The sequence below is a fragment of the Sturnira hondurensis genome, unplaced genomic scaffold (assembly GCF_014824575.4).
Source record: "Sturnira hondurensis isolate 20B ecotype Veracruz unplaced genomic scaffold, ASM1482457v3 Scaffold0010128, whole genome shotgun sequence".
In the NCBI taxonomy this organism is placed as follows: Eukaryota; Metazoa; Chordata; class Mammalia; order Chiroptera; family Phyllostomidae; genus Sturnira; species Sturnira hondurensis.
The window spans coordinates 8,713,685-8,738,468 of record NW_028082759.1 but is presented as its reverse complement, the minus strand read 5'-3'; the positions used below and the strand labels follow the sequence as shown (position 1 = coordinate 8,738,468).

At 38.3% G+C, this 24,784-nt stretch overlaps 1 protein-coding gene across 2 annotated transcripts; it reads right to left on the bottom strand.

Moving 5' to 3' along the window:
• Positions 1-8,868: 8,868 nt before the first annotated feature.
• On the bottom strand, positions 8,869-24,409 carry PLRG1 (pleiotropic regulator 1). Of its 2 annotated transcripts, XM_037058359.1 has the most exons (16): positions 24,275-24,409; positions 22,792-22,898; positions 22,464-22,539; positions 21,637-21,779; positions 20,666-20,719; positions 19,481-19,574; positions 19,205-19,271; positions 17,027-17,128; positions 15,320-15,412; positions 13,792-13,941; positions 13,605-13,706; positions 12,955-13,057; positions 11,552-11,660; positions 10,345-10,484; positions 9,653-9,846; positions 8,869-9,096 (listed from the first exon to the last, which is right to left on the bottom strand). In XM_037058359.1, exons 4-16 carry the CDS (start codon positions 21,764-21,766, stop codon positions 9,037-9,039), a joined length of 1,398 nt encoding a protein of 465 aa, XP_036914254.1. In that variant the 5' UTR covers positions 21,767-21,779; positions 22,464-22,539; positions 22,792-22,898; positions 24,275-24,409; the 3' UTR covers positions 8,869-9,036. The 2 variants fall into 2 exon arrangements, with proteins under 2 accessions (XP_036914254.1, XP_036914253.1); XM_037058358.1 differs by lacking the exon at positions 22,464-22,539.
• Between the last annotated feature and the right edge of the window lie 375 nt (positions 24,410-24,784).

Genomic DNA, 24,784 nt, shown 5'->3' with positions numbered 1-24,784 from the left:
GTCTCTGCCCATATATGTCTATGTCCTCAAAACAGATTCATATAGATACTTGGACAATGCCAAATGACTGCCTTCTAAACAATGCATGGATTCTAGATCCACATAGGCCAATGCATATTACAATTTCATATTGCTTTTCAAGATAGCAAAACGATGAGAATAAGTCTTGCTCACACACACAATTTTTCTATGCAGGCATTATTTCCCAGTCATCCAGACTGGCATTGTTAATGCTCTTTAATTTTAATAGTCTCTTCAATTCTGAGTCCTGTTGGCAGAAGGTGTGCTCAGTTCTGTTCTTTTATGCTTGACTTGTCTGCACACCTGGGAGAAATTCCTATTTTAATTTGCATTCAGATTTTTTTAAAAAAAATCATCAAATTGAAAACAACTGCTATCTGAAAACACAGGGAAATAAATCCTCTCCCGTTTGCAGTGCCCAGGAAAAAAGAGGTTAGTGAGTGTGGACATGCTTCCCAGGACTCAGCACCTGTCACCATTCCCTTGGACTCAAAAAGGTTTTGCCGTGCATTTTTGCAGGTACAGAAAGAAGTAAAACCAAAAAACACAAACATATATTCTATCTTTGCATTATTTTAGACTATGCAATTTAAAAATATTATCTTTATCTATTGATCGATCTATCAATGACCCGGTAGAACCCAGTGCCATTAAAGGAGCCTAAGCAGGGTAACACCATACATGTTTTTAATGGTCATTAAAGTAAATATCAAGGGTGAAGATGTCTAAGACGATCCAATTCTTGGAACAATGTAGAAACAAATGGCTTTAAGAAGCTAAAATTGAAGTGTCCCTTTCATGGCTTTAGTGCAAATTTTCTCAGAGAAGTTGATAAATTTCACTATGGAGTGGTTGCTAGGATACCCTTCAAAATCCATTAAAGTGAGCTCTTTTCTTTAAAGGGTTGGGCAGGGTTTTCATTATTTCAAAATGGCTTTGAAAATCATGATGGGTGTTCTCTTGGGTTTTATCTACGTGACAAAACAGGTGAATGAATAATCTTTAAGAAAGAAACAATGACTACCAAGGTTCTAAAAAATAAGTATGCTTTCTTGTATGATTTATTTTAAAAGTAGACTTGTCAGGGAGGTTCCAATTCTCTGAACCTGGAAGGAAGAAACAAAACTTGAAGGCAAACGGACAATGTGAAATTTCTTCGAGGTAGTTAAAGGCCTGTTACTGGAAGAAGCAAGGAAGGGAGCCCACATGTATAGTGGCATATTACTTGCCAGGGGTCATCAAAAAAGGCCATTTTTTTTCTGGACCTGAAAGTCACACAGATGCTTTGTGTATTTCACTCTTTGAACTCCTGTTAATTAAGTAGTATGAAAATTATAAGCACTTCTGCAGGAACGTTTATATACAGTTCCATTAGAAGGCAGGCAGGCTGGGGGGAAAAATGAGCCTGTGTCCGGGAGGACACTGCAGGAGCTGGTGGAGTGAATGCTCTCCAGGGACAAACCCTGACTGAGGACAGGGCCCCTGCAGGGGGCTTGTCACCCATCGCCCATCATAGTAGGACAATATGGACACCTGGGACTCCACTCAAGCTCTCATCAGGACTGGAGTAATAAAATACTAAAAGAAATAAAAGCAGAGAATAATCTCATCTGTGCTGGAAGGAGGGAAGGTGTGTCAATAAATGTTGGCTGAATAAATGAACAAGTGAATGAATCATGCAAAATTCTAATATCTTCTTCAAAGAGGATAATAGCCAGGAACAAGGAATAAAGAAAACAGAGCTACTTTCATCACATCTGGGGTACATGCCCACAGCTATCTCTACTGGCGTCTTGGACTCTTGTTGATAATAGTTGGATATCAAATCTGTCAAACAGCAGTGGAGAACAGAGAGGGGGCCACTCTGACCCCCATGAAGGTGAGCTCTGGCACATTTACTGGGTCCCTGACCTTCTGTAGAATCTTGTTCCCTTTTCCTCACCAATACTTCCAGTCACACCAGTACTTGCGATTTCTCACTCCACCCTCCTTACCTATAGCGGCTGTGGCCTCCCCACTGTCTCAGGGACACTCCCCAGTTTTTTTAGTTCTTTCTCTTGCAACATTCCCAGTGTAAAGGGGTGACTAGAATAATTCTCCAGCTGCACACCCTGTGAGAATGAAACAGAAAATTCTGCAGTTAACTCCCTATTGGAAACAAAACTTTCGTTCACTTCAAATGTCACCAAGGGAATTGAAAGCAGTGTGATTAGAAATGGTTTCCAAAAAGCTGACAGACAGGCAAGGCCGTATACTTGAACAGCTCGTCGTCATTTATAAAACAAACACTAAATGTTGATAAGGTCACACGAACTTTTTGACAAGAGCTACTGTATTCATAGGTTCCCCTTTGAAGAATTTTCTTTTAAAATAGGCATGTTTAATATGGAATGATACTTCTTAGGAAGTTTGATGGATATTTTTCTTTTGTTGGTATTTTTCAAAATAAATGGACACTACACAGATTGTGACTTGTTTGAGTAAATATTTTTTTCGTATTACCATATGTTAGAAAACATTCTGATGGCAGGGACTTGTAGTGAGATATGACGATATCAATCTTGTGTTTTCCTCTCCCCTATTTCCTGATATTTCTACCCAACAGTCAGAGGCGATCATACTGTCCAGAGGAGAGTTAAGATTGTTAGAGCAAGGAATTCAAGGAGAAAGAAATGATCTAAAGTGTTATTATTTTTGATTCCCAAACTAAGATTTTAAGTTTTAAAAAAGTACTGAGAGCAACAGAACAGAGTTGATAACCTTTTCAAAGGGGAGAGTCGACCCAAAGCCTGCTCCAGCCCTTGGCAGCATCAGGAGGCCGGCCCACACCTGTGGGACTGTCCCTTGCCATTCCTTGGAGCTCATCATCACCCCTGGCCGAGAAGCTACAACTTCCTCTCACTGTTGCCTGTGCTTCGACCACTGGTCACTCAACAGAAGAGCCATCCCCTCACCCTTGTCCTCTCCCTGCTGTGAGACTTGGGAGAGTTCCCAAGGGCACGGGCCCAAAGGGAGAGCCACTTCTGAGGAGCCTGGAAAATAGGTCCTCTCTGTTAAGATTCCACATAGCTACCTACAGTAAAAACCTAAAGTAACAGTAGTTTAAGGAAGATGAGGGTTTCTCTCTCCATCATATGGTAGGAGTCCAGATGAGAGTAGTGCAGGGCTGGGATAACAGTGCTGTGCTCAAAAAGACCACAGGCTTCTGTGCTGTTGCTCCATTACCCCAGCTTCGGCTTCCATCCTCAAGGTCACCCCTCGTCCCAGGATGATGGCCAGACTTCCAACCACTGCTTTTGGTTTTTGATGGAAGGAAGGATGCAAAATTCCTATCTCCCAGCTGTGTCAACATCTTTTAACCAACCTTGCTGGAGGTCTCACAGAACTAGCTAGGACTTCCCCACAATAAAGTCTGAGGTATGTAGCTAAAATTTTGGGTGGATGCATTATCTACCTCCCCACCCATCAGATTAAAGCTTCTCTTACTAAGAAAGGAGATGAGAATGGCTACTGGATATCAACTCAGTCTCCTCGGTCTTTGAAAGGGAGTTTGTGTAGAACTGAATGCATAGGTAGATAGATACCTAGTAGGAGACTAGATAGTGGGGAAATTTTATGTTTTATTATAAATAACCAAGTAAATATGTTTCTATTAATATTTTCTAAGTTAAACAAATATCAATTAAAGTCAAATATTTTATGTGTATTTTATATATTACATCTTACATACATGCACACATACGATGTAAGAAGAAAAGCGTGCGGTGTGGAAGATAACAAAACACGTTTCTAAGGGAAGTCTGCAAATGGCACAGCTGCTCCTTCCAAGACTGTAGATGGTGTTGTCCAGGGACAGCTTGCTTTGCAAGTGAAGAAAAAAAGAGCAGCTTTCCAATCACCTTGGGAGAGATCAATGCCCTAGAGTGTAGGACTCTAATTTACCAACTCTAGCTAGAAGTGACAGTGAAGAATCTGTAACACTTTTTAGGCAATTATAAAAGACTTAAAAATAGCAGCAACTAAAAATGATGAGAGTCAAATGTCCAGGGAAATAATAGTTAATAGAGTGTTCACTATTTGCCAAGTCCTGTTATGACTACTTGGCTTTTAAAGAGGCACAACTCAGTGGGGTTGGTACTATTCTTGCCCCACTTTTACCAGTTAGGGAACTGAGATCAGAGAAGTTTAGTAACTTGCCACCAGGGGGGGTAGTTGTGCGGCTGTGTTCCGAACCACTGCCCTCGCCTCCTCTGGAGGTGCAGCCGTTTGATCAGGAGAAAAGACAGTGCGACAAGATGGATCATCAGGATGTCGCTGACGGTGGAAAAACGGAATTGTCTGAAAGTTTGAAAGAGATTCCCAAGCATTATTTTAAAAATGGTGTCAGTGCCCTGGCCAGTATGGCTCTGTTGGTCGGGGCACAGCAAAAGACTGCAGGTTCAGTTCCCAGTCAGGGCACATCCCTAGGTTACAGGTGTGATCCCAGTCGAGGCGCAAATGGGAGGCAACCAGTATTTCTCTCTCTCCCCCCTCCCTTCCTTTTTCTCTCAAACCAATAAACATATTTCTGAAAATGATGGCAGATATATCAATCAAATACTGCTTTTCTAGGGATGATTCCTATTCCAGTTCCAGATGCTACTTTTTCTCAGTGCAAATACTGTGAGATACAACTCACATGTTCTAAACTCAGCTCATGTCATCAAAGTACCTTCTCAATCTGTTTGCTAAGTGTTAACTGTTAATTACATTTTAAATTCATAAAAGTATAAATTTTCTTCATTAAAATTACTTTCAATCTTTCATTGTTTAACAATTCATTCAGTAATTTACTTTTATTTAAAAAGTGAAAAAATCAAATCAGACCACTGGAAAACAGTTCTTCCAATTTCCCAGTTACCTAGAATATCTGACTTCAATTATCTAACAAAACATACTGAGTGCCTACTAAGTGTCAGATACTGTTCTAGGAGCTGAAAATGCATTGGTGAATAAAATACAAGGTGCATTGTCAAATTGTTCGTAAAGTGACTTTAGGAATTTACATTTACCTCAGTAGCTTATGAGTGCAGGATTAATATAATTTGACAAACCATTTTTGGAATTATATATTTTGTATCAAAAATTAATTTTTTGGAATACTAACAAAAGAAATTTGGACAAAACTGGGCTTGGATGATGTGAGCGAATAAAGCAATGATTCACAGTAGGTGTTATAAAGATTCCCCAGTGTAGGCACCTGTGAATGAATGTCTGTTGGGCAGTGGGGGCCCTGGGTCCCACCAGGTAGAGACCCACTGCTCTCTACTTTCATTAATCTGGCCTCAAATACACTTGGTCTTGATCTTTTTTCCACAGTTCCAAGTGTCCTTGAATGACTTCCCTTTGCCTATTCATTATTTGGCAGAAAAGAAACCAAATTTTTAGCTCAATATTCAAGTCTCTCCTCCAAGCTACATGGGAACATGTGACTGGACTCGTTCCCCATCCCAAACCTACATGCCTTATTTTCTACTCAGGTGCACCAAACGTTGGCTATTCTCAGAACACACTTCACACCTTCTCTCCTCTGGCTTTGATCTCTTTGTCTATCTAGGCATGTTTTCCCCTTTCCTATTCCTTCATTATGGAGGTGCCGTCCTAATGCCACCGATTTTTAAAGCTTCTTCAGGGACCCAGGTCTGAATGAATTCATCTTCTTTGGCATTTCTATGGGTACTCCAAAGGGGCCGCCAGCCTGGCACTTCTTTTATGACACCTCACATTCCAGTTATCGTGGATATTTTTTTGCCCACCCCCCAAAAAACACTCAAAATGTTTGAGTGCCAGAACAGGTAACCAAAAGTATGCATAAAAATAAATTAACCAAAAAACCAACCGTGTATTTGTATCTTAAGTTGAAATTCTACATCTACGTCATGCTCACGTAAGCGATTGCTGGGTATTTACCTGACAGATGACCCCAGACTCATATCCTATCCTCCACTTTGTAATGAATGCTACGTGGCTAAAGGTCAAAACACCACCCTTTTCCAGTTTTTTTTTTTTTTTTTTTTGCCAATTGGCTTCCAGTTACATTCTGCTATAATTCTTCTACTTACACAAACTGATATGGTAAATGATATTATTTCCTAAGAAAAAACCTTCTTTGCACTCTTAGGATGACTTCACTTGGGTATGTGGTACTTGATCCTTTATGTTAGACTTCATCAACTTTCACATCGACATTGATAAGCAATATGAAATTGTATTTATGCTTCATTGGATCTGGGTATCTTTGTTATACTCACATTTTAAAACATGTGAAAGCTTTCCTTCTTACCTAGGTTCTAGAAAAATTTTAAGTGCATTGACTAATCCCTTCACCTTCTGCACACAGACGACTGGGTGGTAAGTCAGAGGGGAGGAAGAGGGCAAGGGGAAGGAAGGACAAAATGGGGACATCTGTAATAGTGTCAGCGTTTCTAAGAACAATGTGTAACAGACTTTTCATCATTTGTGGGTCCAACTCAGTTGACCCACAAACTTTCTAGGAGTTTGATAATAAAAGGAAACAGAAACTGGGAGTACCTACTTAGAAGGGAATGTTAGGTTTTTTTTTTTTTTAAGACAAGCACAAATTGTCTTTTTACAGTCAGGCATATTTATTTAAATACATAAATTTGTTGAAAATCATTTGGTAAAGAGGGAATTTGTGGAGAGAGGTGAATCACAGGAGCAAAGTCCTTGAGTAGATTAGTGTAATCTACTGTATATCCTACTATAATCTACTGTAATTCTACTGTAATTCACTGTATATCCACTTCATTGTTTTAATAATGCACACAGTAATAACTGTACACTGCAGAACTTGTTCCTAGGTGGGGAGCTCGTCCTTAAGAGGCGGCGAAGGGCATTAACTGTGGGAATATGTTAAGTGGTCACTACTGACGGCCCCCTTGAAGTACGTGGTCCTAAGTCGAAAGTCCAGTAGCACAGCTGTCTGTCCTGCTAACAGCTTACAACCCGAGGGTACTGAAGGCACAGGCACGGTAAGAGGTTTGGGTTTAACTCGTGTTAGGGCGCTGCCAAAGCAAGAGAAGGGCACACATGAAATCCCACAATTTTCATGGGATTCATGACTACATATGGTGGATGAACTGTTTGCAAGGACTCAAGAACACCATGATACAAGGAATCATGAAGCAGGGAAATGGACTGTTGAAATGCTATTTAGAATTTAGTACTTGTGTCTAACACGGAGTCAAAGCTTTGCTAGGCAGGATAATGGGGACTATCTTTGAGTTTTCTTCTGTTAGAATTCATATTAGAATCTGTCAGGGATGCAAGTGTATTTTTTTTAATTTATTTAAATTTACAATACATGCTTATAGAAAATTAAAACATAGAAATATATAGCCAATCAGGAAAGTTCTCCCATCATCCCACTCCCTCACAAAGTCACTGATAACAAGGTGGCGCTACTTCTCCATTGCCTTTTAGAGCTTTAACAAGTTCTTTACCAGTGCTTGCGTGTTTTGTTGTTTTTTTTTTACATAAAAGTAAAGTTTGGACACCTTATTAGTCCAAAGATATTCTTCACTCTTAATTAATCAAAATAAATTCCACAAAAGTACCATAATCTATTAAACCAGTCCCTTATTGATAGGATGGCTGGGCTAACTTTAACTATTAAAGGACAGAGGTATAATAAACTTGCTTGTGTACACTTCTCAGATTATTTCCATTAGGAAGTTTCCTAGTAATTTCGTTTCTAATAAAGAGTTAGCCAAAGAGGTCAAGCATTTTCAATATATTGCAGAAAACTATCCACCTAAAAGTTGTAATGATTATACTCCCGCCTACAGCATGCAAGATCAAATGTGTTAATTTGGATATGCTTAACCAAAATTTTAATTTTTAATTAAAAAAATGTTAGGCCAATTTTCTTACAACTGTATTTTCTAACTACAGATAGTGAAGTTTGACAAGTCTTGACTGATGAGGAGTCAGGATGCTAAGGGCAGGATTTATAAAATTCACGTTTACCAAAAAGATGCATAGGTATTGGAAACTTAACACTTTTCTAAAGTCTTCACAAAGGAAAGACGACACAGCCCTCGCTCCAGCTTCAAATAGCTTTGTTGGTGTCTCCAGTTGTTCTCCAGGTTTCGACGCCTGTCTTGGCACCTACGGCCGGTCCAAACTTGGCACCTGGGCTTTCCCCACCGTCAACCAGCTGTGTGCACTCCACAGCCGCATACCATACTCTCTCCCAGCACACGACCCACTTCCACACATCTGGCTGGTTTCATTTACTTTGTTTCCTCTTAGAGTATCCGTTTCCTGCTCTGCCCTCTCCAGGTTCTGCTCCAATACCACTTACTCTATGAAGTCTTCCACAATCCTCCCAGAAAAAAAAGTCTTTTCCTCTGTGCTACCCCAGCTTTCCCCTTCTACCTCTATCACAGCATTCTGCAGTAAACCAGAAGTCTTGGAGGACAGACGCACCTTCTTTGTCTGTATCCTGAACAGTTCCTAGTGCACACTTTGCAGAACATGCGCTCAAAAACTGTCTGTGGAATCAACATACGTTAGGTTAAACCAAGACTTCAAATCCTTTAACACAAAATTATCAGTCACAGATACTAGTTTTAAAGAATTTTAAAAAGAAACCAAACCACTCTGCTCAAAACAAGTCCTATTATGACACGCAATTTGGTAAGTTAAAAGGGAAAAAAGGTATCTTTTAATAAAATTGACAAAATATTCTATCTTTAGCATAGTTAAATAAACCTGCATGTGCTTGATATCTGTATCTTTCTAGGATGTCAAATTATTTATTTACTTTAGAAATAAAAACATGGGGAGGGGGGGACAACACATTTTATTGTAAAATATTAAGCAGCAATGATTCAAGCATGTGAGTTTCTGCTTTATAATCCTAGCCAGAGCACAGAATGACTGGATATCCTCATCAACACCAGGCTAAACAAAAACAAAAAAAGAAAAAAACATCGTGAAGAGAATGCCACATTAAAATCTCTTCCTCTTGATGATTTCTGGCTTCCAGCTGACTGGGTGAGTTTCTTCTGTCTAAAAATCAAAAAGTAAACAAGAAAATAAAGGATCAGTTTACTTCATATTTAATAACTTCTTTTCTAACAAAAATAAGGTTATCTGTTCTAAATTATATTACTTGGCATTATAAGTTACTCATAAGTTATTTAACAATTTTAGAAACCACTGACAAACTTTTGGCACTGTCTGGACCTAATAAAGGATGAATGAGTTCACTGTATATCCACTTCATTGTTTTTCATCTCAAATAAAGTTGCTATGTAGATATTCTAATAACACCAAAGCTGATGACTCTAGAATTTATTTGCATAGCAATCTATTTGTTTTCAGTACACATTTTCCCAGTAATTGTAATAGGGAAAGTTGGAATTAAAACAATCTATGGATTTATTGTCATCAATGAAACCAATACAGAAAGCTACAAGCAGACACTACTCAAGATGATAAATACTTTAATACTATAAGGGATTATTTTCCCTTCTGATAATTTCAGTAACTTTAAAATAAGAAAACACTAGCAAAATATGTACAGCTTACTTACTTTAATGAATATGTGAAACAGAGAACTTACCGCTGTATCATCCTCTCTGTACACCTTAATGGTTTTATCAGCTTCAGCCGTTAGTAAACGACTTTCCGACTGATCAAAAGCACAAGCAAATATTCCTGATTCACTATCCAAAGACCCAGGCTGCACAGCTGCATGAACTCTCTGGAAATTGTAGCCAGTTCTCCAGTCCCAAAGATGCATTGTGCCATTGTCAGCTTAAAGAGAAAGATGCGGTTGAACTTGGTACCCCTTCAGTAATTCAGCTCAGCAAGCATTAAACACCCAACCATTAGCTCAGCACTATGGCAATAACTACAGTTATAAAAATATATAGGACACAGGCACAAGTTTCTCTTAATATTGGTTTGTCCACTTTCATCTGTGCTTAATTTGGAATTTATTACAGATCTCAAAAAGCACCACAAAACAATATCCAATTTCAGAATGCACAACCAAACTTCAGGCGAGTCCCAGCATAAATCTCAAAGTTAGATATACCATGTGGGAACTCGAAGAAGACTGAACTATGAAATATGGTACACGTATTATGAACAAGCATGAACACACATAAGAACATTCAAATACACATTACTTAGGTAAGCTGTGCCATAGTACTTAGGTGTGATGGCTCAGGAATTTCACAAATGTTTACTCATTCACTAAAAGAAAAAATGACAGACTAAAAAACACATTTATCAGAAATTTTATTTTACCTCCAGATACAAGCACTCCATCAGAATTTACTGTCAATGTGTTAATAATAGCATTGTGACCAGAAAGGTTTTGAATGAAACTTCCATCAGGGAATTTCCACTGTTTTATGTTATCTGGAGAACCAGAGGCAAATGTGTAGCTGAAATAAGATTAAAAACAGTAACAAAATAAACCAGGTTAAATAAAAGTGGTGAATTTAAAGCAGTTTATCATGGCTGTATTTACTTAGCACATGTACTCGGTGATCCATGTAGTCTTACCCAAACGTCACTGTCACACCAAGAGGTAAAAACATCAAGACATTTGTCCCAGGTTAAATCAGATTTTCAAATTACTTTAAATGTATTTTAAGGCCAAGATTAATGTTTTATTGTCCTCTCATTTCTCCAATGCTCTATACTGAGCTACAGCAATAAATTCACATAAAGGGTAAGGGGCTGTGCAACTCTTATGGGGGGAGGGGAAAGAAATGAGAGAGAGAAGAGGACAAATGAGAAAGAGAGAAAATGAGAAAAATAGAGAGAATGAGAGAGAAGACGAGAGAGAGAGAACACATGAGAGAATGAGGAGGGAGAAGGAGAGAGAAGTGAGAGAAGTGAGAGAAGAGGGAGGACAACTGGGAGAATGGGAGAAAAGGAAAGAAACAAGGGCAACAGGAAGCGAGAAAAAGGGACTGAGGAAGACAGGGAAAGAGAAAAAAGTAGAAGAGGGAATAAGAATAAGAAAGGGAGGGGAAGCAGAAAGACACGAGCACGAACAGAAAAGGTCAGGGTGATGCGATACAACTAAAGTAGCCTGGGGTATTTGCACCAGTTCTTGGACACCTGGCTGCAATGTTCTTCGTTCCTACTTCCCCCGAGGGATATTAACTTCCTCCTTAAGAACTACACTATTCTATATATATCTCTCAGTGACAAAAAACAACACTTAGTCCAAATATTAAATCTAGCTACCCTTAGCTTCTATTTTGACAAGCATGATTTATTCATAGTTTCATTTGACATTATCATTAATTACCATGCAGAAATCTTTCTTCATCTACAGAGCAGAAAGCAAAATATGTCAGGAAAATAAAAGAAATGCATAAGCAAAACAGGCCTGCAAACGAGTGTCTCCATGACTACCCAAGTAGCACTGCGGTTGGTATCCCTGCCCTACAGCAAACACTGGAGGAGGAAGAGAAACTCACTAGGAAGACGCACTTACTGTTTTGGATGTAACACCACAGCCCGGACTGATTTTTTGTGATTTGTTAATGTGACTCTTGTTTTGCCAGCCACCAAATCCCATAATCGTATTGTAGTGTCGTGGCTTCCTGTAACGAAAACACACATCCCAAAACATACATCAGGGCAAGAATGTGAAACTGTAATAAACTATGATGTGTTCTCCCAGACACACATGTACCAAATGAAAGTCGTTATCAACTCTTGGCTAATTGCTCTGACCTTCCAAAATTTTAGGTTGGTTTAAAAAAATTTTTTTTAAATCCTTGGCCAAGAATGTTTTTCACTGCTTTTAGAGAGAGAGGAAAAGAAGAAGAAAAAGGAGTGCGGGGGAACATTGACGTGAGAAAGAAACACCAATCTGCTGCCTTCTCATATGTGCCTCGACTGGGAATTGAACTTGTGACCTTTTGGTATGGCACTATACTCCAATCAACTGAGCCCCACTGGCCAGGGCTGGTTTTAAATTTATTTCTTAAAAAAATGTAATGTATGCTTGATGTACTATTAACTGAACAGTTTGAACAGATGCCAGTAACAAATAAAACAAATACATGATGCCATCCCCTTGTGGAAAGGGAGAAAAAAACTCAAGTGATATTTTAGTTCATAAAATGTATCATGGAATTCTTTCCTAGTCTAAAAGTAAAGATCCACTGTTATTAATCTTATTTTATATAAAACATGACTTAAACTTGTTCTAAAGGTTATTGATCTCAGGGTAGCCTGTTGCTAACTTTAATTTTCTAGACCAGCCCTGGCTGGTGTGGCTCAGTGGATTGCGTACCGGCCTACAAACCAAACGGTCGCCAGGTCAATTCCCATCAGGGCACATGCCTGGTTTGCAGGCCAAGTCCCCAGGTGGGAGTATGCCAAGAAGCTACTGATTGATGTATCTCTCCCACATCGATGTTTCTCCCCTTCTCTATCCCTTCCCTTTCCCTCTCTCTAAAATAAACACATTCTTAAAAAATTTTCTAGACCAAGAAATCTGATACTATGAGATAATGCTTAATTTACCTTACATTACCATTTTCTAGTCAGACCTTACATGATATTTACATTCTATGATATGAAAAAAATATGCCTTGGCTGGTGTAGCTCAGTGGATTGAGCGCAGGCCTGTGAACCAAAGGATCGCAGTTCCATTCCCAGTCAGGGCACATGCCTGGCTTGCAGGCCAGTTCCCAGAGGGGACGCACAAGAGGTAACCATACATTGATATTTCTCTCCCTGTCTCCTTCCCTTCCCCTCTAAAGATAAATAAATAAAATCTTTAAAAAATATGACATAAAAATAAAGTATTACTATAATAAGTTTCAAATGCACAATCACAATGTATTGATATGAATATATGATAAGCTTGAAAAGCATCAATCGTACCAGTAATAATCTGTGGTTCTGCAGCCTGACACCTCACTGTAGCAACCGCATTCGTGTGTCCAGATAACGTGTGCACACTGGCTTTAGTTCGCACATCCCAAATCTATAAAAAGGCACACACACACATACTAGACATCAATAGACATGTTGTCAAAAAGAACAGGCATTCCTATCTCAAGCAGGTACCTGAATGAATTTAAGGCCGGGAATTTACTACACGGCCAGGCCTGAATATAATGAAGAAAGCACTTAAATAAGAGCAATCTGAAAGCTGGCCGGGGGCTGAAGATAGGAGACAGCTAATGGACTGAGGGGTGGGATCGGAACTAAAAGAAAAGTTCAAGGGACTGAAAGTCTAGGGTATAAGGGGACTACTGAATGAAAGCGCTGGTGCACGACGGTTGTGGTGATGGAGGGACATGTGAGGGCAGAGCATTTCAGGGACAGAGCACTTCTAGTAATAAGCCTGTGAGGCCACAGAACTGAAGATACAGGTATGAAAACGTACAAGTCAAGAAACCGAGGGACCAGGTGGGTCAGAGGGACCATCTTTAATTCTCTATCAAACAAAGTACGACTCCCAATACGAAACACGCATACTGTGAGATGCAATATATTCACAAATAAACACAAGGCTCCATTCCATTTACCCGTGCAGTTGAATCTCGACTACAGGTTACCAGCACATCAATTGTCGGGTGCAAATCCAGACCATACACTGCACTCAGGTGTCCATGATAGTGCCTTATAACCTACACAGCAGGAAAGTTAAACTTTCTGTAATTAGAAAGAAAAACAGTGGCCCATAATGTTTTAAATCGCTATATCCAAGCTTACCTTATTATATTCAAGATCCCAGCACTTGACTTGTTTGTCTTCTCCACAGGAGAACAGGTATGGGCTCCGCGAGCTGACTATCACACCACGAACTGTACTAATGTGACCAGTTAATGACAGTTTTAATTTGCCACTAGCCAAGTCCCAGATCTGCAATGAAAGAATATTTTATTTTTCTTCTTGTTGATTATCCCCAACCAAAACTTTAGAAACCTGATATTAAAATGAAGTCTCTAAAATGTGAAAGATATAAACTTAAAATTGTTTAAATTTGCAAAACAATGCTCCCCACAAATACCACCAAAAACAAAAGCAAGGAAAAAAAAAGAATTAAAGGCATGCTCAAACTGGGGAAATATCTGTAACAGGTGACAAAAGATTAACATTCTTAATATATACAGGATAACATTGGTAATAAAAATATGAATACCATAGTATTAAATTAAAGCCAAAGATGGCAACCCTTTAAAAACCCCTATGGAAACAACCTAAGTGTCCATTAACTGATAGACAGAATGTGGCACAGACACACAGAAAAGACTATTCAGTCATAAAAAAGAATGAAATCTTGCCGTTTATGACAACACGAATGGTCCTTGAAGATATTATGCTTCTAGGATTTTTTAAATCCTAGAAGTAGCTTTATAAGATAATAAAAAGTTCATCTTTATTAGAAATTTTATACATACAGTTCTTAAAAAATTAAGATACCCACTTCTGCTTATCATAAGTATAAATTTTTAGAGATACACAATGAATAGGCTAAAATGAATCTTCTCATATACTTTAAGTATCAATTTACCATTTTTAGAAAATAATTTGTATTTTGGGTGCCAACTTCAAAAATGTCTGACCTATTAATTGCATTTCTGAGAATCAGTAATAATTTAAAAACAGAAAAAGCTTTAGGCACAAAGATTAATTACAGCATTACTTATGATGGTGAAAGTCAGGAAACTAAGATGCCCAATAACAGGAATAGATTATAAAGTATCCAAATGATGTAATAGCATGGAACCACTTAAAAAGATAACTGATTTTTCAGAGACAGCCCTTTGATATAATTAATGTTAAGTGCAAAAAACCAAGGTTCTCTTAAAAGACACACATTTTTACAAACAGGAAAAACTCAGAGGAAAATGCACTGATACAGAAACACAGAAATAAACACTAAAAAGAAACTCATTCTAATACCTGACAGCGGTAGGGTTACATATGGGTCTATGTTCTATTTCTCTGTACTTCCCATAGTTTTTACAGATGCACATACTTTAATTTTGTAACTAAAGAGGAAAAATATTAGGTATCAAGTAATCTGTGGTAGGTAGTCAGCATGTTCTATTTGGAAAAAAGCTGTTGCTGAAACACCACTTTTCAAACAGATGGGACTTTTAACTGGCATAGACAATAAATGCTACTCCATACTTGGGTCTAAGAAATCAGAGGGACCATAAGAGCAATTCTCGCCAGAAGAAATAAAACAAACTAAGTGCACACGGCAAACACAGAGCATTCCCTTCCTTGTTACCTTTATAGTTCTGTCAGCAGACCCAGTAACAAACCACTGATTTCCTGGCTCCACAGCAATGCATCGAACCCAGCCAAGATGCCCACTGATCACCTGTATTAAAAAAGAAATGCAGAATGGACCCAAAAGTTAAAGATTATTCAAGTTCAACTCATTACATGTAAGTTAATATTCATGTTTAAATTGCCCCTCCAACATCTTCAAATGACAAGATTATAAGATTATTTGACAATCAGATTTTAGAATAAGTATTATACTGCCTTCAATCTGTGAATGAATACACCAACTGTGGTGTCTACACAGTGGAATACTACTCCACAATAGAAAGGAATGTACCAACACTTGCAACAACTTGAATGAATCTCAAAGGCATTAGGATGAGTGAAAGAAGATCCCATTCATAGGACACAGTTGAAAAAACCCAAGTGTAGTGACGGAAAACCAACGGCTGCCAGAGTTGGGGAAGGGTGCAGCTATACAAAACCTCTACACCCTGACTGCGGTAGTGGTTACCCAATCTACATAGATACTAACATTTGTTAGATCTGTATACCACGAGAAAATTACTTGCTGTATGACAATTAAAAATTTAAACATGAATATATTAAATTATATGTAGTTGTATTTTTCCTACTACATACATTTTATTTAAGGTCTAGTACATTTTAAATCGTTTTAACACACAATTGAAAAGGTAATCATTAGAGCCAAAGGAATGTCCCGATACATTGTTTTTCCCTTGACCTCCATATTAAATACCTCAAGCATGTTGCTAAATTTATTTTGTCTGCTCTCCATAATTAGTAGCCTTCCATCAACATTTTTGTTGTTGTGTTTTTTTTGGTTTTTACTTACTTTTTTATTGTTGACACTATTACAAATGCTCCCATTTACCCCCTTTGCCCTCCTCCACTCAACCCCGTCCCTCTGGCCATCACCACACTGTTGTCTGTGTCTATGGGTTATGCAACCTTTCACCTTCTTTCACTCAGTTCCCACCCCCTTTCCATCTAATGGTTGTCAGTCGGTCCCATGTATCCATTCCTCTGTTTCTATTTTGTTCCAGTTTATTTTGTTCATCAGATTCCACATATAAGGGAGAGCATATGGTATATGTCTTTCTCTGACTGGCTTGTTTCACTTAGAGTAATAATCTCTAAGTGCACCCATGCTGTCACAAAAGGTAAGAGTTTCTTCTTCTTTTTTATGGCCACATAGTATTCCATTGTGTAAATGTACCAGTTTTTTAATCCACTCATCTGCTGATGGACACCTGGCCTATTTCCAGATCTTGGCTATTGTAAATAATGCTGCTGTACACATAAGAGAGCATATATATTTTTTTGAATTGGTGTTTTCAGATTCTTGGGATATATTCCCAGGACTGGGATCGCTGGGACAAAAGGCAGTTCCATTTTTAATTTTTTGAAGAAATTCTATACTGTTTTCCACAGTGGATGCACCAACAGTGCTCTAGGGTTCCCTTTTCTCCACATCCTCGCCAACACTTATTTAATATTTTATACAAAATACAAGTATCCTTTCCAAGACATCTTTTAATATCGTGCTTAATCCCCTTTCCCCACCTCAGATCACTTTGCTGGTGGTCACATTCACTCTTTTCCTCCTGAATCTATCACTCAGCTTTTGTCAACTGGAGAGCAGCCATCATGTCTCATATAGTAGAATAGACCCAAATTCACTCACCCTGTAGAGTTTCCATGGTGGGTGCCACTGGGGTTTTGGCATTGTAGGGGCCTTTTTAGCCATCAGTGCAGAGTTCTTGGCATTGCCACCCTCCATAACAGCCTAGATATGGAACAAGCTACATTATTATTAAAGGTATCATACTTAAGTTTTCATGTTATCAAAAAAGAAAATGAAAGAGGGGATTTATGAAGTTTTTTCAAAAATGGAAATTCAAAGAGGGGATTTATGAAAGCTGTTCTTCCCCTCTATAAAGAGAAAGTGGCAGCTAAAAATGTTTGCATAACTAGAAAATGAGTCTAACACTTCTAATCGAAACCATATTTTCTTAAACAGTTTTTATTTATTTATTTTCAGAGAGAGGGGAAGGGAAGGAGAGAGAGAGAGAAATATCAATGTGCGGTTGCCTCACATATGTCCCCTGCTGGGAACTGGCCCGCAACCCAGGCATGTGCCCTGACTGGGAATTGAACTGCAATCGTCTGCTTCACAAGCCCGCACTCAATCCACTGAGCTATACCAGCCAGGGCAAAACTATATTTTCTTTACGTTAATTTTAAAAAGAAATTTAAAAATCTTAGAGGCAGAAATCAAACTTAACAGCATAAAATTCCCCTGACTGGTGTGGCTCAGTGGGTTGGGTGAACTGAAATACCTGAAATTAATACCTTCAGGTTCCCACTTTGATTCCCAGTCAAAGTACATGCCTGAGTTGTGAGTCAGGCCCCCGGCTGACAAAACAGGCAACCAATCAATGTTTCTTAAGCACAATGAAGTTTCTTTTTCTCTCTTTCTCCTTCCCTTTCCCTCTCTCTAAAATAAATAAATAAGCAAAATCTTAAAAAAAGAAAGAGCATAATGTTAAGAGCATTTATCACTGTGCATAAGTTCAAGACCCAGCTCTGCCAATTAATAGCTACTGGGCCTTGAGTAAAAATCATGTAACCATGTGCCTCATTTTTAAAATGCAAATAAAAATAAGTAACAGCTGATACAGTTATTATGAAGATTAACAGAGTAGTAAATGCTCTATGTAAAGCTCATTTGACTGTAGATGGATTAATGCCGTTGCCCTTCATTGTTGTATATTAACGTCACTGATTTAATATTGCAATGAAGAGACTGCTAGATCTATTTATCTTCCCCTCAAATATTTCAATACTATTTTAAAAGGCATTCTAGTTAACATACAATTTTCTGCTAGCACTTGTCCATCTATCCAAAAAAATACTTGAGCTCATGAGGTTCCTCCTACCCTCAAGCAGATAACACTTCTTCCTCTTAAGGAGGCAGAAAGCCCGAGCAGGGAGACCTGCAGAGAGAGACTAGAGGGTGTGATGGGAGGCCCACACCTGCGCTCACTTCATAAAGCCAAATCAAATGACGAAGTAGGGCCTGCACTGATTTAGAGGGACAGCATATTTTCAGTTATTCTTCTCTAATTACTTCCACCAATAATAATAGTAACTGCCATTTACTTACAGATAAACTTACATATTTCTAAATGCTCTAATACACCACTGGTTATATAGCTCATGAAATTACAATACTAGTAGCATTCAATTTCAATTGTATAAATCAACTTAGTTTTAAAAAAGGCTTTCATAACTAAAACATATAATACAACTTTCAGAATAACATTCCTTATATAGTTAACAGTAGATAATAAAAAATAACATTACATCATCTTCATTAAGATAAATATAACATGTAAGTAGACAAAGAAATAACACAATTTTAAATTTTAAAAAAATATGCCAATCGCCCTGGCTGGTGTAGCTCAGTGGATTGAGCACAGGCCTGTGAACCAGAGGATCGCAGTTCGATTCCCAGTCAGGGCACATGCCTGGGTTGCAGGCCAGTTCCCAGCAGGGGACACACGATACATTGTGTGTCCCCAGCAGAGGCAACCATACATTGATATTTCTCTCCTTTTCTCCTTCCCTTCCCCTCTAAAGATAAATAAATAAAATCTTTAAAAAAAAATATATGCCAATCCACTAGCAACTTAAATTTTAGAGCTATAAAATATTAACAATTAGCTCAGGCTGCAATTTACTTGAACAATTCCCCCCAAAAGTTCTTTTTAATAAAGTAAGAGTCTTAGAATAAAGGGAAATAAGGAAATATGCTCCAAAAGGTGCAACCCTGCATGTGATCTGACATGGAGAAACTTACCAAAGTCATCCCTGCAGGCTGTGGACGGTCGGGACCTCCAGCAGGTGCACTACGATTTGCATCAACCCTGAGGCAAAAACCAACATATTCTAAGTAATTAATACCTTCAGTCACATGTTCTGCAGAATGAACTTTATTTGTTCCATTTTTGCATGCAATGGTAAAGTGTCACGTAATACATAATTACAAACAAACAAATTTAAAAATGATTTAAAAAATGTGAACAGTAAACTATGCTTTCAAAATGTTTATAATTAGAAGCATAATATTTCATACCTGGCCTGAGAAGAAGGTAGTGCCACAGCTAAGGACTGTGCGGCTGATTCACTTGGCATTCTTTGGATCTTAGTATCTGCTGTTAAAGCAACTCCTGTTAAGTTTAAAAAAAATCCTTTTAGTGGCTATCTTTGTTTTCATTTGCATTTAAAATAAAACACTGGAGGGACATATACCACAAAAGTAATAGTGATTATCTCCAAGTGGTGATATTTCAATAACTGATTACATTTTCCTACCTTTTTACCACAAACAGTGCTCAACAATATATAACTCAAATTTGATTTAATCAAAAGCAGCTTGGTATTAGCAAAGCCCAAGACAGTAAAGTTAAATTTAAATAACCTTGGGATGTTATCATTAGATAAAAAATTAAGCAGTTCCCTAAATACTAACAGAATGCTTTGAAGAATAAATGTATATTGTACAGTAAGAAGCACTAATTCTCCTGTACTTTCAATATGGTAAATCCTGTCCTCTGAAATTACTAGAACCACCTGGCCGAGTGACTCGGTTGGAGCATTGTCTCATACACCAAAAGGTTGGGGATTCAAGTCCCAGTCAGGGCACACACCTAGGCACACACTGGTTCAGTCCCTAGTTGGGGTGCAAACAGGAGGCAACCCATCAATATTTCCTTTTCACATCAATGTCTGTTTCTCTCTCCCTTCCTCTCTTTCTAAAATCAATAAACATACACTTGGGTGAAGATTAAAAATAAAATAAAATTACTAGAGCCTAGGTTTACTAAGCTTTTATCCTCTATTATGAATCTGGCCGCTCCACTTGTATGCCAATTCCTCCATACACACACCCACGAAACATTTTTATCATACCTGCTTTTATACTAACACTTCTATTATCACTTTTATAAGCTTAGTGATACTTACATGTCTGCCTAAACCTCCAAATAATAAGCTCGCCTTAGACTGGAACAGTATTATTGTCTTTGAATTTCTTGCATAGTGCCTAAAAAATATAGGCACTTAACATTTTTGCTTAAGAATGTTTGCCAAATGAATGCCTGTGATACTAAGTATTAGTTAATTATCATCTAAAAAGCTGTGCCTGGATGCCTAGCTACTGAGCCTATCTTGTATTTTATAGCTGATGAGAATCATATTATTAGGTCAATCGTGAAAATTCATGTGACAGTAAGACGTTATCAATATGTAGCTCACTTACCAGGTCCTGGTGGATAGGGATGTGTACCAGTCACCAAATACTCAACTTCTTGTCCTTAAAAAAAAAAAGGAGAGAGAGAAATTCATCATTGGCAAAACTGATTTTATGTACTAGTATCATCTCTTCCTAATTTTTTTAATCCTTATCCAAGAACATGCTTATTGATTTTCAAGAGATGGGAAGAGAGGGAGAGAGGAAGAGAAACACTGATGGGTTGCGATTCGTTTGTGGCCTCATTTGGCACTTGTACCTGCAACTTAGGCACGTGCCCTGCCCAGGAATCAAACCTGCTCTAGTCCACTGAGCCACACCAGCAAAGGCAGTAGCATCTCTTCTAAAGAACTGAATATGAAATTATCAACCAGATTTTAAATTATCAACCAGATTTGTAAAATTTTCACAACTAAACGTAAGACTCAGAAATGATGTGATGATTTTTGTTTTGACTACTAAAGATCACATGTATACAGTGATTTCCTTAAGCATTAGCTGACATGATGTCAAAAAAGCCTGTGCATTTGCTATACTGCAGTGGTGTGTAGAGAGATCATCCTTTAAAGTAATAAACCACTCTGGTTTTTCTTCTAAGCAAATGGTTTCCCTATGGAATCTTGGATTATCTCTAGTATCTACAATTTCAGTACTTAATGTCATCTTTCTGAAAAAGACAGTCTCCCCACAAATTAGGTATTTTTCCTTTAGTCTCCATCATGACCTTGTCTATTTCCTAAGAATTTCTGCCCTCATTATAATATCATTTTTAAATTTCCTATAAGAAAAACCCACCAACCTATATTCTCACTCACTGCTCCAGTGAGGAAATCAGGACTTCCAATGCAATACCGGTACAGGTGCTAAAGAGAATTTGGCTCTAACTAGCCCTTCCAGGAGGGGCGCTGACAACACATTTCACTTCTCTATTTTTAAAATTCACATACAAGTCCGGACATTTCTGACAACACCATACTCACCTTGATTAGCAGGATATTGTTTATGACCATATGAATCCGATGCATTCTGAGGACCCTTCTCCTTTAAATTTTCTTTTGAAGTGGGCATATGCAACACTGGGCCATATTCATTCCTTAGCTTAACTGCCATTTTTCGTTTGTGACTATTTCAAAAAGTTATAAACATAAAAATGTATTTTTGAGTACTTTAAATATATTCACCAATGTAAATATGTTCACAGATAGACAAAACAAGTACTTAGATTGTTTTCCTAATCATGTAGAAAAATTTCTATATTTTATAGTTAAACTGCATTTTAAAAGCTCAAAATTTCCAAGTTCATTTCCATATTTTCATTCACAATTCACCACACAGCATCCATTAAGTCTAAGTAATATTTTAGTTTGTTAACCAATAAATGTAAAAAAAATCTTTCATGATGAGTCATCAAGGGTTGAACTGATTTTTAAATACATAGAAACTAACAGATCTTTAAAAAAAAAACCTCAGCATCAATACATTATCCTTCAAATATCTAAATATAAAAATGTAGTCAAAGCTTTCTAATAACCCTTACAGGGTATAGCAAAAAAAGGTTAGTTAAAACTAATCAAAATACTTAATTAGTACAATATCTTTTTAAAATGTACCTATTATATTACTTTTATGAGTAGTTCAATTTACATATTAAATATAAATGAGCATTTATATGCTTGAGGAATTAAGCAGATTTTAAAAGAATGGTAAAGGACAAAAGAGGAACGATGCACATAATGCAATCCCAGACTGGAGCTGGAGATGTAGAACCAAAAATATGCCACCACTCAAAAATCTTCATCGTACTAACGAGAAAAGATGGGAGCGGAAGTGCTGGCCAGGTGCAGTTTCAGCTCAGCAAGGCTCTGAGAGCAGCGGGAGGGCAGCTGAAAGCACATACAAAGTGATTGATTATAAAACGTAACACCCTCTCCTAATTAGTGGGTATTTGTAAAATTCAATTAATAAATTCATGTAATAGATAAGGCCAAAAAAAGTTAAATCAGCTTCGATTATGCCCTAACACTACTCATTACTGGATAGCCTATGTGTGTTAGTGTTACTCACTAAACCTTAAAGGTTCCCTTCTCCCTGCTCTCTTCCCCAACTATTAAAAGTTTAAATATTCCAACAGTTACCTCTCTTCATCCAAAGGCACAGGTTTTCCATTGTCAGCTACAAACATGTCATGGGTCCTCTTCAATGACCTGAATACAAGTGTATGCACAGAATGCTTCTGTACCTCCTAGAAAGAGAGAATGTAATTACATATCTAGCTATAAACTGTACACACAAACCTAAGTTAAAGTCAAGTTAGTTATTACATGTTTAAAAACATAAGAAACTTTGTACCACTCACCACAGCTATGTGTAGCAAGCTACAGCAGTCAAGCTCAGAGAATGGAGAAAGCTTCTCTTTGGCTAGAGCCTCAAGTAGACCAACTGAGTGTTGCTTAAGATTAGTCGTTTACTGAGTAAATTTTTACTCAATAAAAATTTACTGAGCTATTACTATATGTCTGGTAGGTACTGTGCTAGAAGCTAGTAACAGAATGATGAAAAGACAGTCATGGTCCCTGTGCAAAGAGGAAAGAGACAAACAAAAAAAAGCAAAGTAACTCCACATCTTTATAAGTACTATGAAAAATAAACAAAGCACTGAGACAGAGAATAGATCAAGAACTTAAGATAGTTATGAAAGATCTCTGGGGTGACATTTAAAAAGAAAGGGAATGAGCCTTGCACAGAATATAGGTAAAAACAATCCAGGCAGAGAAAAAAAGCCACGTACAAAGGTGCTCAGTAATGGAAATGCCAGAAGCTGCATAGTTGTATATATTCCGTAAGAGGGTGAGTTGAGATCAAGATAAACAAGGTCCAGACCAGATAAGGGCTTTTTCCGGACCATTGCAACGGTCTGTATTTTTTCTCTAATAACATAGTGAAGGGTTTTAAGTAAGTTATAAAAGAAAAGAAAAAAGGACCAACTAACGTTCTTAAACACACTACCTTGGGGAGGGAGAGTTGTAACAAAAATGGAAGGCCAGTTGATAGCTAATTCATCTTTCCAGATGAAAGATGATGTCGGTCTTATTAAGATAACGGCAGTGGGTATGAACAGAAGTCAAGAAATAGTTCTCAGAAAAGAGAAACAAGGCTAATAGAATGTTTTTTCAAGCTAGGAAAAGATGCAAAAATCCAAGAATGGCAGATTTTTCTGGGGAACAGCTGGAGTAAGAGACAAAGTGAACAACCAAGAAGACCGCCAATCTCTTAGGACAGACTCACTGACATTACCCAGCAGGCGCCAAATACCAGTGGTCGGACAATGACAGAAGCCCCGCCTCCGAGGACAGAGCCCACCTCAAAGTGCCCAAGGGTCAAATAAAGGCTGGGGGCATTATCTCAGGCTTCCCTCCCGGACGCTACCTGCAACTCGTGCTCTCATCCAGCCTCTCTCCCTTTCTGAAAAGCCTGAGAAGACTGCCCGCCTCGGCCAGGGAGCCTCCCCTCCCAGCCGCTACTCTCCCCGGACTCCCAACACCCTCGGTCCCCCACGACGGCCGACAACGCAAAACAGCCCCAAAGCAAATAGTCCTCGGCACCCAAGTGTCACTTTACCTCCACCATGATGCTGCTGTGTATTCCGTCCCTCCGGCAGCAAAGAAACTACACATCAACGCAGAAACGGCCGCCACAACTGTGCAGCCTCTTCCGGAACCTGGCGTGCTGACCCCGGATGTGACGCAAGTCCCCGCACGGACGCTGGTCGCCCGCGGGCCTCCGGGGGTCGAGAGGCGGGCCTTTCCTCTTCCGTCCCGCTCTGGGGCGGAGTCCCGGGTTGGAGAAATGGCGACCCCTGTGTTTCTGTGCAAAAAGGAAAATTTGATGGACTTGGACGTTTACAAACTTAAATAAACGAACTTTATTACTCTGCTTTTTCCTTAACCATAATCAGTTCTATTGATCTTGCCCTCAGAGCATACGACATGTAATTTGAGAGGGGGGAGAAAACTGTCATAAGTACAGGAATGTAAATCGATAACCTCATTAAAAATTCATTAATTTTTAATTAATTAAACACATTAAGACCCTTCTTGAAAATACAATCACTCTGAATTTGAGCGTGAG